Raw genomic sequence first — 14,984 nt, forward strand, 5'->3', positions numbered from 1 at the left:
ACACACACACACACACACACACACACACACACACACACACACACACACACACACACACTCTATCTGTATCCAACAAGGAAATGTGTGAAAAAATATAAATATTATGGTTGGGTTTATTTTATTTTATTACATGCCTTTAGAGCCAGATTAGATAACATTTCATTTCTTGCCTCAGTTAACAGTTTGTTATAATGTGAGTAATAATTTTATTTGAAATTTGAAATAAAATCTCTCTTCAATGTTGTCATTCCTTGCAGTTTCTTAGTGATATTTCACAAGGGTCACTTACAATTTGTTATAATTGTGGAATTCAAGCAGAGAGAACATGTAGAAGCAGTAAACAGTTTTAATGGACACACTGCAAAATATTTAAATTAAACCTTACTTCACTCTTGTAGTATTTGCTTTATTAATACAAAAGAATGCTACTTCAGTTGTTATCCATAACATATTTCTTCATGAGGTTTGCTAATAAGTGCAGATTATTTCTGGTATCCTCATTTAATTTCTCAATTGAATCATCTAAAATTCTTTCCTCTTGTTCCATCATATAATTCTTTTTCTGTGTTACAGTCCATTCAACTGTACTGGTATCTTGTCTCATGAAACAACGTCGGCCTTGATACACCACGTAAGCCATATGCTGGAATAAAATGAAACAATTTTCACATAAATACAGATATATCAAGCATACACAATATTATCTACATTTCATAAATTGTGCAAGTTTCTCGTAATATGAAAGGCAGCTATCTTCTAATGGATTTACTGGGGTTGGTAGTAAAATTGGAGGGTAGGGAAAGGGCTAGTAAATTAAGGAAAAAACCTGCAAGCTGAAACAATGCATGCCATAAGAAAGAAAAAGAACAATTACAAGCTTTGACTTCTGTGGTCATTCTCAGCTTCATTAACTGCATTATCATATTTCAAAATTCATGTGTACGGCAAAGTGGTCACAAACTGGAAAGATTTTGCTGAAGAAAGGACTTGCACGGGAAGGTATGTGTTTTGAAGAAAATTATCTGGTACTTACCATAAGGGGATGCACACGAACTTCTATGACATACAAGTGAATTTTTGAAATGTCAACTGGTTTATCACCAGGTTTTAAAACTGGAGTAAAAAGTACTTCATAGGAGTCGGCCCGTACTTCTGGTAATAAGCACTTGCTCATTATTCTATCAATTCCTGTAAGAAACATGTTGTACTTTTTATGTAATAAGGTTCAGTTACACAGAAATGGAAGAATCTGTTCCATATATATGAGAAAATATTCAGAAGGTCATAAGTGGCCCAAATAAAAGTCCATAAGGAGCAAAGTTGACCATTAAAAACTGTGTTTTCACATATCACATTTTACAAATATTACAATAAAGTCAGTAAGCACATAACTTAGGTAAAGGAATTTCCACTATGTTAATATAAAGAAATACCTACTCCATTAATTTGCATATTCTTTTATTTGTGTATTGTAAACACTGCTCACTTGAAAAATTGAAGAAAGATGATAGCTGTTGATTGTTTTGTAAAAAATTCTGTCTTCCTTGTACAAAAAAACACAAGTGGTTATTTGTGAGGTACAAGGGTCTAATAGAACTGGACACCATGAATGAAGGAAGCAACTGTTGCTGAGGGAGCATATAAAAAAACGAACCTCAAAATGCCACAGATCTTTATCAAGAATAGTTCAGTGAGCAGGATGTATACGCTCCTGGACATCCAGGAAAAACCCAGGAATTTTTACATCCGGGAGAAAACTGGGAAAACCCGGGAATTTTTCATTGTTTTAGAGTTTAAATTTTTGTAATTTTGACTGGCAGGAACTGATAAACAGAAAAATGCGTCAAAGGCTTTAGGACAGAGACTATGGAATACTTCGTAACAATAAACTGCTGTTGACAAGCGTGATGTCACAACTGTTTACATTAAGTTCATTTGAGTAGTTGCCTGATGGCTCAAGCGCATATGCAGTACCTTCTCCTGCTTCCGGCTACTTGAAGTGTGGCTGTTAGCTGTATTAGCAGTAGCAACAAGTGCCCAAATGCTATCCGGGAAAATTTTTCTGGCCTGCCCAAGCTGCCAGATTGCCACATATGCATGGAAGTCTGGGTTGTAATGGGGAGGGGGCTAGTCTCCACGTAAGCCTTGCTTGAGTGTAGTACTTTTGCTGTTTCCTCTTTATTTACACTTTTCACATCATATGAAAACAAAATGGATTTCTGTGGTTGAGAGCTATCAAGTGAATTAAAATACATTCAAATAATTACAGAAGGCTAACATATGTTATTAGTTTCAGTTTTCTGGTCTTATTTTATTTCCATGTTTTTGGCAGTCAATTGCCTTACAGAATAATGAAGTTATTGTCAGTTTACTAAATAAATATGGCTTTTATTAATCTTTCCTCCAGAGGTAGTCAATTTATTAGAATCAAAGTGTTTCATTCTGCGCTATTGGCTAGTTTCAACTGCTCACTGAAGTTATAGTTGCACATTTTCGTCTTCTGGCATGTACGACATTATGCCTCAATAAAGAACGAAACATGAGATAATACAGTACTGGTACTCAAAGAAAATGTGCATCCCTAAAACCGTCCTGAAATCTTCATTGTGAATCTGGACATATAAAAAATGTGCACTTTTAAACTGAATTATGTATTTTAGTATGGTAATGGTATTCCAATGCTCTTGGAGTATCCTATTTCTTTTATGATGTCATGTGAAATCCTTTAATACTATATATGTACAAACATATGGGCTTCCTACATCATCATAGCTGCCCAAGTGCAGTAATGCCTGTTTCTGGTGCTCTCTGGCAACTGCTAAAACGAAGCTATTTCTAACAGGTCATGGGAAAATATTGCGAGTGTTACTTTGGAAAGTGTTGGTTTCATAGTAAATTTCCTTTTATGCAAGATAGATTAGGTTACGTGTGCGAATGTGCAATGAATTTCTTAAATCACAGTGTGTTTGACTCTGCTTTAAAAGTTAACATATTGAGGACTACCACTTAAAAGAATTTCGAGCCCAGAAGAACAGACATTGTCATCATTTAAAATTTTAGTTACACATTTGTGTGATGTATCTTAAAAGTGAAACAAATGCAAAAAAGACCACTATTATATGCGAAAGCTTAACTTTTCTTGTAGCTACACTGAGTACATTAATTTAAATCATTAAATGTTTCTATTTATATATTCATACCACTTAACAGTGATGCTGCTGTGGCTGACTGTCACATGTCCAATGCTTTCAATATCTGCTGTCATTGGCTGGCAGATCACATGACATGAGCTATGACTGGCTTACAAAAGCGCATTTCAATCTCGATTTCAATGCTTCAGAAACTAATGTGCTGTTTAGACTCTATACTTTCGTAATACAAATACAAAAATATACAGCATATCGTAATATGAAAATTTGCAGTGTAAATGTTGCTGCACACCCCAGATCTCTCCAAAACTTACCCCTCCCCCTCTGAAGTTCCACACCAGTGTATAAAACCTTTACCATTCAATGAATCGATATTTTTACAGCTCCAAGGGAAAGCATACTGTCACGTTGTTGTTGTTGTTGTTGTTGTTGTTGTTGTGGTGGTGGTGGTCTTCAGTCCTGAGACTGGTTTGATGCAGCTCTCCACGCTACTCTATCCTGTGCAAGCTTCTTCATCTCCCAGTACTTACTGCAACCTACATCCTTCTGAATCTGCTTAGTGTATTCATCTCTTGGTCTCCCTCTACGATTTTTACCCTCCACGCTGCCCTCCAATGCTAAATTTGTGATCCCTTGATGCCTCAAAACATGTCCTACCAACCGATCCCTTCTTCTTGTCAAGTTGTGCCACAAACTCCTCTTCTCCCCAATCCTATTCAATACCTCCTCATTAGTTACGTGATCTACCCACCTTATCTTCAGCATTCTTCTGTAGCACCACATTTCGAAAGCTTCTATTCTCTTCTTGTCCAAACTAGTTACCGTCCATGTTTCACTTCCATACATGGCTACACTCCATACAAATACTTTCAGAAACGACTTCCTGACACTTAAATCTATACTCGATGTTAACAAATTTCTCTTCTTCAGAAACGATTTCCTTGCCATTGCCAGTCTACATTTTATATCCTCTCTACTTCGACCATCATCAGTTATTTTACTCCCTAAATAGCAAAACTCCTTTACTACTTTAAGTGTCTCATTTCCTAATCTAATTCCCTCAGCATCACCCGATTTAATTTGACTACATTCCATTATCCTCGTTTTGCTTTTGTTGATATTCATCTTATATCCTCCTTTCAAGACACTGTCCATTCCGTTCAACTGCTCTTCCAAGTCCTTTGCTGTCTCTGACAGAATTACGATTTCATCGGCGAACCTCAAAGTTTTTACTTCTTCTCCATGAATTTTAATACCTACTCCGAATTTTTCTTTTGTTTCCTTTACTGCTTGCTCAATATACAGACTGAATAACATCGGGGAGAGGCTACAACCCTGTCTCACTCCTTTCCCAACCACTGCTTCCCTTTCGTGCCCCTCGACTCTTATAACTGCCATCTGGTTTCTGTACAAATTGTAAATAGCCTTTTGCTCCCTCTATTTTACCCCTGCCACCTTTAGAATGTGAAAGAGAGTATTCCAGTCAACATTGTCAAAAGCTTTCTCTAAGTCTACAAATGCTAGAAACGTAGGTTTGCCTTTTCTTAATCTTTCTTCTAAGATAAGTCGTAAGGTTAGTATTGCCTCACGTGTTCCAACATTTCTACGGAATCCAAACTGATCTTCCCCGAGGTCCGCTTCTACCAGTTTTTCCATTTGTCTGTAAAGAATTCGCGTTAGTATTTTGCAGCTGTGACTTATTAAACTGATAGTTAGGTAATTTTCACATCTGTCAACACCTGCTTTCTTTGGGATTGGAATTATTATATTCTTCTTGAAGTCTGAGGGAATTTCGCCTGCCTCATACATCTTGCTCACCAGATGGTAGAGTTTTGTCATGACTGGCTCTCCCAAAGCCATCAGTAGTTCTAATGGAATGTTGTCTACTCCCGGGGCCTTGTTTAGACTCAGGTCTTTCAGTGCTCTGTCAAACTCTTCACGCAGTATCTTATCTCCCATTTTGTCTTCATCTACATCCTCTTCCATTTCCATAATATTGTCCTCAAGTGCATCGCCCTTGTATAAACCCTCTATATACTCCTTCCACCTTTCTGTCTTCCCTTCTTTGCTTAGAACTGGGTTGCCACCTGAGCTCTTGATATTCATACAAGTGGTTCTCTTCTCTCCAAAGGTCTCTCTAATTTTCCTGTAGGCAGTATCTATCTTAGCCCTAGTGAGACAAGCCTCTACATCCTTACATTTGTCCCCTAGCCATCCCTGCTTAGCCATTTTGCACTTCCTGTCGATCTCATTTTTGAGACGTTTGTATTCGTTTTTGCCTGCTTCATTTACTGCATTTTTATATTTTCTCCTTTCATCAATTAAATTCAATATTTCTTCTGTTACCCAAGGATTTCTATTAGCCCTCGTCTTTTTACCTACTTGATCGTCTGCTGCCTTAACAACTTCATCCCTCAGAGCTACCCATTCTTCTTCTACTGTATTTCCTTCCCCCATTCCTGTCAATTGTTCCCTTACGCTCTCCCTGAAATTCTCTAAAACCTCTGGTTCTTTCAGTTTATCCAGGTCCCAACTCCTTAAATTCCCACCTTTTTGCAGTTTCTTCAGTTTCAATCTGCAGTTCATAACCAATAGATTGTGGTCAGAATCCACATCTGCCCCTGGAAATGTCTTACAATTTAAAACCTGGTTCCTAAATCTCTGTCTTACCATTATATAATCTATCTGATACCTTTTAGTATCTCCAGGATTCTTCCAGGTATACAACCTTCTTTTATGATTCTTGAACCAGGTGTTAGCTATGATGAAGTTATGCTTTGTGCAAAATTCTACAAGGCAGCTTCCTCTTTCATTTCTTCCCCCCAATCCATATTCACCTACTATGTTTCCTTCTCTCCCTTTTCCTACTGACGAATTCCAGTCACCCATGACTATTAAATTTTCGTTCCCTCCCTTCACTACCTGAATAATTTCTTTTATCTCGTCATACATTTCATCTATTTCTTCATCATCTGCAGAGCTAGTTGGCATATAAACTTGTACTACTGTAGTAGGCATGGGCTTTGTGTCTATCTTGGCCACAATAATGCGTTTAGTATGCTGTTTGTAGTAGCTAAACCGCACTGCTATTTTTTTATTCATTATTAAACCTACTCCTACATTACCCTTATTTGATTTTGTATTTATAACCCTGCATTCACCTGACCAGAAGTCTTGTTCCTCCTGCCACCGAACTTCACTAATTCCCACTATATCTAACTTTAACCTATCCATTTCCCTTTTTAAATTTTCTAACCTACCTGCCCGATTAAGGGATCTGACATTCCACGCTCCTATCCGTAGAACGCCAGTTTTCTTTCTCCTGATAACGACGTCCTCTTGAGTAGTCCCCGCCCGGAGATCCGAATGGGGGACTATTTTACCTCCGGAATATTTTACCCAAGAGGACGCCATCATCATTTAATCATACAGTAGAGCTGCATGTCCTTTCACTTACCATGGAAAAAGTGTATTTTTTTCCCTTGTAAGAAGTTTATTAAGTGCATTTTTAGCCGGGAGATCTGGGAAAAATTCGCTAATTCCCCCCCCCCCCCCCCCCCCCCTCTTGTCCGCGTATACCTCCTGAGGAAGGCGTCTTTCATTTTTGTTAACTTTCATTTTCTATTCTAATCTATATTATTATTGTATTATCTTTTCCTCTTTGTGTTACTCCCATTTCATCACATATTGTCACTCTTCCCATGTTTTATTGCTGTACTGCATCGCAAGCTTCATAGATGAAATCTGAAATCTATCAAATACTGTCAAATGACATAAAAGTATTAATGAAAATGATCATAGCATAAAAATGTAACAGCAATAACACACAGGAAATTTTGTTCGATAATTTATGTTTTTATGTCTTACAAGTCGACTAAAAAGAAGATTGCTTCTCAGAGTTAAAAATAAGTTTTATAGATGAAGTTTTGAATATTATTTTGATTTCTTGTTTCATTTGAAAATGGTACATTACTACGTAATTACTTGGAAGACTGATGTTACTGGCCAGAAAATTGTATAAGAAACAGCAGAGTCTGAGAGACAATAAAAACAGAGGTTAATCACAGGTAGTATAAAATGTTAAAATAATCTTATAAACTGAGATGTGGGTCATTGACTAGACACAACCAATACAGAAACACAAAACAGCAATGAGGGCAGGGTGCATTATCTAATTTTTAATTGTTTTCAAATGTTTATCATTGAGTGGAGCAGTTATTATTATCATTTTCATTTATTCCAAGGATTATAAAATGAGATAAAATTATTTAAATTATTGTTAACAATCAACATTCTATCAGACCACCTGTGAAAGTACTTCAGGACTGCACACAGAAATAAAACAACAGAAAATTTAGGATGGAATAACAGTAATATGAAACAGGATGTATTTTGTATTATTGCACACAGAAATAATACAGACAAGATACCTAAGATTGGTGATTAAAAGGAGAACAGAATGGCTGGCCAATTGTTATTTCAGAAAGCGAACTTCCAAGTACTACCAATGCAAACAATTAAAAGTATTGGCTTTTTAGGGTTCCATACCTCAGTCAGCAAAACCGGAACCTGTATAGAATCACTCTGTTGTCCCTCATCTGGTCGACTGTTAAGACCCCTTTTTCTCAGGAGTGGGAGACAAGGGTATCATCAGAAGTGCACAGGGAAGTGTGATACGAACACTGTTGTTCTCTATATACAGGAATATAATTGGTGGACAGGGTGGGCAGCAATCAGCGGTTGTTTGCTGATGATGACATGGTGTACAGTAAGGTGTCAAAGCTGCGTGAGTGTAGTGTAGGAAGATACAAGATGACGACAGACAAAATTTCCAGTTGGTGTGATGAATGCCAGCTAGCCCTAAGTGTGGAAAAATGTAAGTTAATGCAGATGAGTATGAAGAAAAAACCAGTAATGTTCAGATACAGTATTATTAGTGCCCTGCTTGACACAGTCGAGTCTTTTAAATATCTGGGCATAACATTTGAAAGTGATATGAGGTGGAATGAGCGTGTGAGAACTGTGGTAGGGAAGGAGAGTGGTTGACTTTGGTTTATTGGGAGAATTTTAGGAAACAGTGGTTCACCTATAGAGGAGACCACATATAGGGTGCTGGTGCAGCCTATTCTTGAGTACAAGGTCAAAAGGAAGACATTGAAGCAATTCAGAGGTAGGCTGCTAGATTTGTTACCAGTAGGTTTGACGAACACAAGTGTTACGGAGATGCTTCGAGATGAAATGGGAATGCCTGGAGAGAATGCAACATTGTTTATCCCTTGTTCTATTTGTGAGTAGAACAGGAAAGGAAATGACTAGCAGTGCTACATGCACAGTACGTAGCTTGCGGAGTATCTATGTAGACGCATAAAGTTGAACTTTGTCACATGCAGTGGTCTATGATCCCTGGGTGGTGCAATAATGTAAGGTTCTAAGTCAGTGCAATTAAATGATACTGCCATTTATGTCACATATTTTGATACTCGCAGACTCGCTCATCAAAACGTATAGGGCACTTCCTGTTGATCTAGAATCACGGAATTTTGCAAGAAGGAAGGTTTCACAGTACAAATAAAGAACAAAAAACCTGAAAATTGCTAAATTGTGATTCTGTCTCATAAAAAAAGTGTTTTTGGCATTAGAACTAACTCCACATTCATCATCTGTGAAAAGCGTAAGATAAAAATATTACTGCATGTAGTCATGTTTTAGTAAGTAAATAAAACATAATTTATTAAATCTAATCTCTCTGTACATATATAAACTGATGTCTCCTGCTCACTTCTTTTTGTATGTGCAGGCTAGTCTCAGGAATTGCTGTAGAGATTCTGATATGGTCGTGGAATTCCTGGGACCGATTTGTTGCCAGTATTGATGTTAATAACAGGCAAAATCTGCCAAGTGTATCAATTCCCCGGATGGATAAACCATTTTTATAAATAATTAATTTTGTGTGGAACCTTCATTATGAGAGTTCTAATCAGACTTGGTCATTTGTTCACTTCTTTTTACAATCAGTTAAGGCTCTCCATCTGCTTCAGTCTTCTGCCATCTGTCTCCAAGACTCCCAGCTGCAGCAAGTCTTGTCTTACACTATCCCTCCATCTCTTCTTAGATCTTCTCACTGGTCTGCTGACTGATGGGATCCAGTTGATTGTAGTCTATGGCTGTCTTGTTTCTCCCATTTTTCCTGCATGTCCAGTCCATTGGAGTTTTATGCTTTTCATCACTCCAGTGAGTTTAGGCCCGTTTTGTAGATCTAGTTCTGTACTGTGGCTCCTTCTCCATTCGCACGTAGTTGGATCTCAGACGTTCATGTATTTTCCTGAGGACCTTTCTATCAGATTAAGCAGTCTGAAAGTCTTGTTTTCGGGTGCTCCACATTTGACAAGCATATAGTACTACTGAATTTATTAATGTTTTGTATATTCTAGTTGTTGTGATATGCTTCTTCACTTTAATACGGGCTTTAGAGAAAAATAACATCCGTTTCCCACTCTGCAGTCTTGCTGTAATCTCCACTTCAGTTTGTTTCTTCAGTAAAAACAGTCCAAGATATTTTGAATTCTTTTACACGCTTATACCTGGCACAGATTGCTGTTAGATGGTGGTAGTGCAGGAGCTTTCTTCCTATGGTCATGTACTCAATTTTTTAACTACTGATATGTAGCCCGAACCTTGATGCCGTAGCTTCCAGAGTCTGAATGCTTTTTTTAAGTTCTTCTCGTGTGAATGCTATTAGTGCAATACCATCTGCAGAGGCCAAATAGGCAATATTCTCTTTGTTGTAGGCAATATTCTCTTTGTTGAATTCCTGCATTATCTTTTTGAGTACCAGACTGAAAGGAGGAGATGGTAATCCACCTCCTTGTCGTAATCCTTTATGCACTGGGAAGTTTCATCATTTTACTGCCTATATCAACCACCATCCGCACCGTCATCTCATGGTAGGGTTCTCCTTTCCCGAGCACGGGACTCTGAGTTAGATTCCCGACGGGTCAGGGATTTTCACCTGCACCGAGATGACTGAGTGTTGCTGTGTCCATCATCATCATCATCATCATCATCATGCATCCCCATTATAGTCGGAGGAAGGCCTAGTACAACGGTGCAGATCTCTCCCCATCGTTCCCCTATGCTCTGTCAAGAAGCATGGGACTTCATTTCCATTCCACATCAGCCACCATAGATTTTGTGCCATTAATTCCCAGCTGTATTCATACATTTTCTTACAGACCTGCTTTAAGACAAAAATCTGATCAGCAGTTGATCAGTCTGTTTGGAAACTTCCATGGTGCTCCCCAGTTATTGAAGAGTAGAAGAAAATATTGTCAGCTTTCCAGACTTTTATGTTGCTTCTTTAAGAAGGAGAAAGGGTGTGGTTTTGAGGACGAGAGAAGCTTTTTCTCATGACAGAGGTGCCCTCTGTCCCCCTCAACATGGATATGGATTCTTTTTCACCTGCCTATCCTTTCTAAAGTATAGGGTGTATCAAAAAGAATCCTCCGGACACGTCTATATTTCTGCAACTAATAAACATATATAGTGAATTTTGGTTTTTGATGAACGGGAAACTCGAAAAGTTTTTTTTTTTTTTTTTTTTTCCCCGCCCCCATACCTTCTCATAGGTGTTTAATATGGCCGCCTTGAGGTGCATGGCACTGTCAATGCGGTATTCAAATTATTCCCACAGTGGAGCGAGCATGTCTCGAGTTACAGCTTTCACAGCTGCTGTTATGCGATGTCTCAGTTCATTCATTGTTGTTAACAGAGGCATATAAACAGAGACTTTTATAAACCCCTACAAGAGACAATCACATAAAGTCAGATCTGGTGACCCTGGAGACCAGTAATGTAAGGGTGAATCATTTGGTTCAGTGCGACTGATCCATCATTCAGTAATCTTTGATTTAAAAATTCCCGTATTTCCAGATGCCAGTGTTGGCAGTGTTCCATCCTGTTGGTAAATGAAGTCATTTGAGTCGGTCTCCAATTGTGGGAAAAGAAAGTACTCAGGCATATCGAGATATGTGCCTTCTGTAACAAGTGTTCTCGGCAAAGAAAAATGGACCTTACATCTTTTCGCATAAAACTGTACAAAGCACATTAAATTTTGGAGAGTCCCTCTCATGTTGTTCAACTTCATGTGGTCATTCCATACCTCATATTCTCACATAATAACAATCTGCCTTTCCATTTAAATGGAATGTTGCCTCATCACTAAACACTAAGCATGGAAGAAAACTGTCATCCTCCATTCTGCCAAATTACAGAACTTCACACGTTGTAGTTTATCACATTCACAAAGAGCTTGCAGAAGCTGAATTGTGTATGGTTTCATGTGTAAATGTTGAGGTAACACATGGCAGATTGACAACAGGGGCATGTTGAGCTACCAAGCTCCACGGCAAACTGATTCCTGCGGACTCCTTGTGGAACTTTGACGGATGCAGTCAACATCTGCTTCAGACACTCAGAGAGGGCCCAGTGATTTGCCTTTACACAAACAACCGGTTTCTCGGAATTGTTCATGCCATCCTCTAATTCTCTGTGCTATAGGAGGATCCACACCATACCTAGTTTGAAAGTTGCGCTGAAAAGTTATTACTGACCCACACTGCGCAAAACATAGAACACAAAACACTTTCTGTTGTCCTGACACTATTTTTACTAGAACTGAAGTGGGTGCACACAGCTGCTACCAAGCGGGAACCATGTAAAACTCGAGAGTTTGCTCTTTCCAACAGTACATTATTCACACGTGTATCTCAAACAACATAATAGTTATGATATATATTTTTTAATTGGGTGGGCCTTTGATACACCCTGTATTTGTCTGGAGTGTAGCCATGTATGGAAGTGATAGATGGACAACAAGCAGTTTAGAAAGAAGAGAACAGAAGTTTTTGAAATGTGGTGCTACAGAAGAATGCTGAAGATTTAGGTGGATGGATCACGTAAGCAATGAGGAGGTACTGAATAGAACTGGGAAGAAAAGAAATTTGTGGCACATCCTGACTAGAAGAAGGGATCTGTTGGTAGGACGTTGTGAGACATCAAGGGATCACCAATTTAGTACTGGAGGGAAATGTTGGAGTAAAAATTGTAGATGGGGGCCAAAAGATGAATATAGTAAGTGACTGAATATTTCTTTCTGCTTTACTTTTCGTGCAATACTTCAGATTCTATTAAAAAAGATGAGTACCGGCCAGGTACTTTGCCCCTTTGTAGTCTTACAGTTCTCTCAATTGAATTTTCCTTCTGATACAATATCAATAGTTGTTTGATAAGCTCTATGCACAGTTGTTTATGATGTATTTATAACTGTTAATGAAGATAGTTTCAAAATAGTTGAAACATTTTGATATCAATGCGGCGCCTTTTGTGTAAAAAGTACCACGAGATTTTGAAAAGATAGACTCAGATCAACACATTCAAAATGTATTCATAAATTACAAAGAGAAAGACAAGAATAATGGGCAAAGATGATACTGAAAATGGGGCACAAAGAAATTTTCAGAATTCGGCAAGTGGCTTTTTGTATTTCAAAATTTTTTATAGATTTCGAATTTTAAAATGTGTAAGAAAAATGAACTTCTTGACAAATGTCTAACTAAAGTAGTAGACCACAGTCATTATAAGAATAAATATAACACCTCAGAGTACCAATTTTCAAAATTTTACAGCTTTAAGATAAGTGTAACACTATGGTGTTGGTTTGGACAATGTGCTCTTGAGATCACTAAGATTTGGGCAGACAAGTTTTCCACTGGATGAACTGTTCAGATAGGATCTACTAGTTTTTAAGTGTTTTCAACAAACAAACTTGGCAAGATTCACGCATTAATTTCTTTAGTTATAGGTGATTATACTACTACGCAGAGCACCCACAACAACAACACACATTGAATGGGGCTCTCATGACAGGAAGGAAGCATGCTTTACTTGCCAGATAGAGGAGCAGTGCAGAGGGAGGTAAAACAGAGCCCCTTTTGCAATAGTGGAATCATCGTGTGTTTTTCAGGCTTCTGTGACAACATGCCTGCAAATCTACTTTTTTTGACAATATTATGAAAAGGATAGTTGACACATACCATGTAGTAGAGACGTTCAGTAGCAACTATCCTTTTCATAATACTGTCTTTATTCCACCCATTCTGGGTTTTCCATTGTTTAAATCTACTTTTTTGTGGTTGATGACTAAATAAAATCTGATAAAAATTAAACCACAAAAACACACCACAATGCAGCATGTATCAAATGAATATTATTATGAAAAGAAAAAAAAACTGCAACTCACCATAAAGCAGAGACATTGAGTTGCAGACAGGCACAACAAAAAGACTACTAAACACATACAGGGTGTTTCAAAAATGACCGGTATATTTGAAACGGCAATAAAAACTAAACGAGCAGCGATAGAAATACACCGTTTGTTGCAATATGCTTGGGACAACAGTACATTTTCAGGCAGACAAACTTTCGAAATTACAGTAGTTACAATTTTCAACAACAGATGGCGCTGCGGTCTGGGAAACTCTATAGTACGATATTTTCCACATATCCACCATGCGTAGCAATAATATGGCATAGTCTCTGAATGAAATTACCCGAAACCTTTGACAACGTGTCTGGTGGAATGGCTTCACATGCAGATGAGATGTACTGCTTCAGCTGTCCAATTGTTTCTGGATTCTGGCGGTACACCTGGTCTTTCAAGTGTCCCCACAGAAAGAAGTCACAGGGGTTCATGTCTGGCGAATAGGGAGGCCAATCCAGACCGCCTCCTGTATGTTTCGGATAGCCCAAAGCAATCACACGATCATCGAAATATTCATTCAGGAAATTAAAGACGTCGGCCGTGCGATGTGGCCGGGCACCATCTTGCATAAACCACGAGGTGTTCGCAGTGTCGTCTAAGGCAGTTTGTACCGCCACAAATTCACGAAGTATGTCCAGATAGCGTGATGCAGTAATTGTTTCGGATCTGAAAAATGGACCAATGATTCCTTTGGAAGAAATGGCGGCCCAGACCAGTACTTTTTGAGGATGCAGGGACGATGGGACTGCAACATGGGGCTTTTCGGTCCCCCATATGCGCCAGTTTTGTTTATTGACGAAGCCGTCCAGGTAAAAATAAGCTTTGTCAGTAAACCAAATGCTGCCCACATGCATATCGTCGTCATCAATCCTGTGCACTATATCGTTAGCGAATGCCTCTCGTGCAGCAATGTTAGCGGTGCTGAGGGGTTGCCGCGTTTGAATTTTGTATGGATAGAGGTGTAAACTCTGGCGCATGAGATGATACGTGGACGTTGGCGTCATTTGGACCGCAGCTGCAACACGGCGAACGGAAACCCGAGGCCGCTGTTGGATCACCTGCTGCACTAGCTGCGCGTTGCCCTCTGTGGTTGCCATACGCGGTCGCCCTACCTTTCCAGCACGTTCATCCGTCACGTTCCCAGTCCGTTGAAATTTTTCAAACAGATCCTTTATTGTATCGCTTTTCGGTCCTTTGGTTACATTAAACCTCCGTTGAAAACTTCGTCTTGTTGCAACAACACTGTGTTCTAGGCGGTGGAATTCCAACACCAGAAAAATCCTCTGTTCTAAGGAATAAACCATGTTGTCTACAGCACACTTGCACGTTGTGAACGGCACACGCTTACAGCAGAAAGACGACGTACAGAATGGCGCACACACAGACTGCGTTGTCTTCTATATCTTTCACATCACTTGCAGCACCATCTGTTGTTGAAAATTGTAACTACTGTAATTTCGAAAGTTTGTCTGCCTGAAAATGTACTGTTGTCCCGAGCATATTGCAACAAACGGTGT

The 14,984-nt window shown here is 38.7% G+C and overlaps 1 protein-coding gene across 1 annotated transcript in view; it reads right to left on the minus strand.

Moving 5' to 3' along the window:
- Nucleotides 1-430: 430 nt before the first annotated feature.
- LOC124616395 overlaps nt 431-14,984 on the minus strand; it is a 219,108-nt gene continuing 204,554 nt past the window's right edge. The window contains exons 10-11 of the mRNA XM_047144700.1: nt 1,034-1,188; nt 431-643 (exon numbers count right to left, since the gene is read on the minus strand). Of these exons, the coding sequence (XP_047000656.1) occupies nt 431-643; nt 1,034-1,188 (368 nt within the window). The remainder of the gene's footprint in view (nt 644-1,033; nt 1,189-14,984) is intronic.

The sequence above is a fragment of the Schistocerca americana genome, chromosome 5, assembly GCF_021461395.2.
Source record: "Schistocerca americana isolate TAMUIC-IGC-003095 chromosome 5, iqSchAmer2.1, whole genome shotgun sequence".
Taxonomy (NCBI): Eukaryota; Metazoa; Arthropoda; class Insecta; order Orthoptera; family Acrididae; genus Schistocerca; species Schistocerca americana.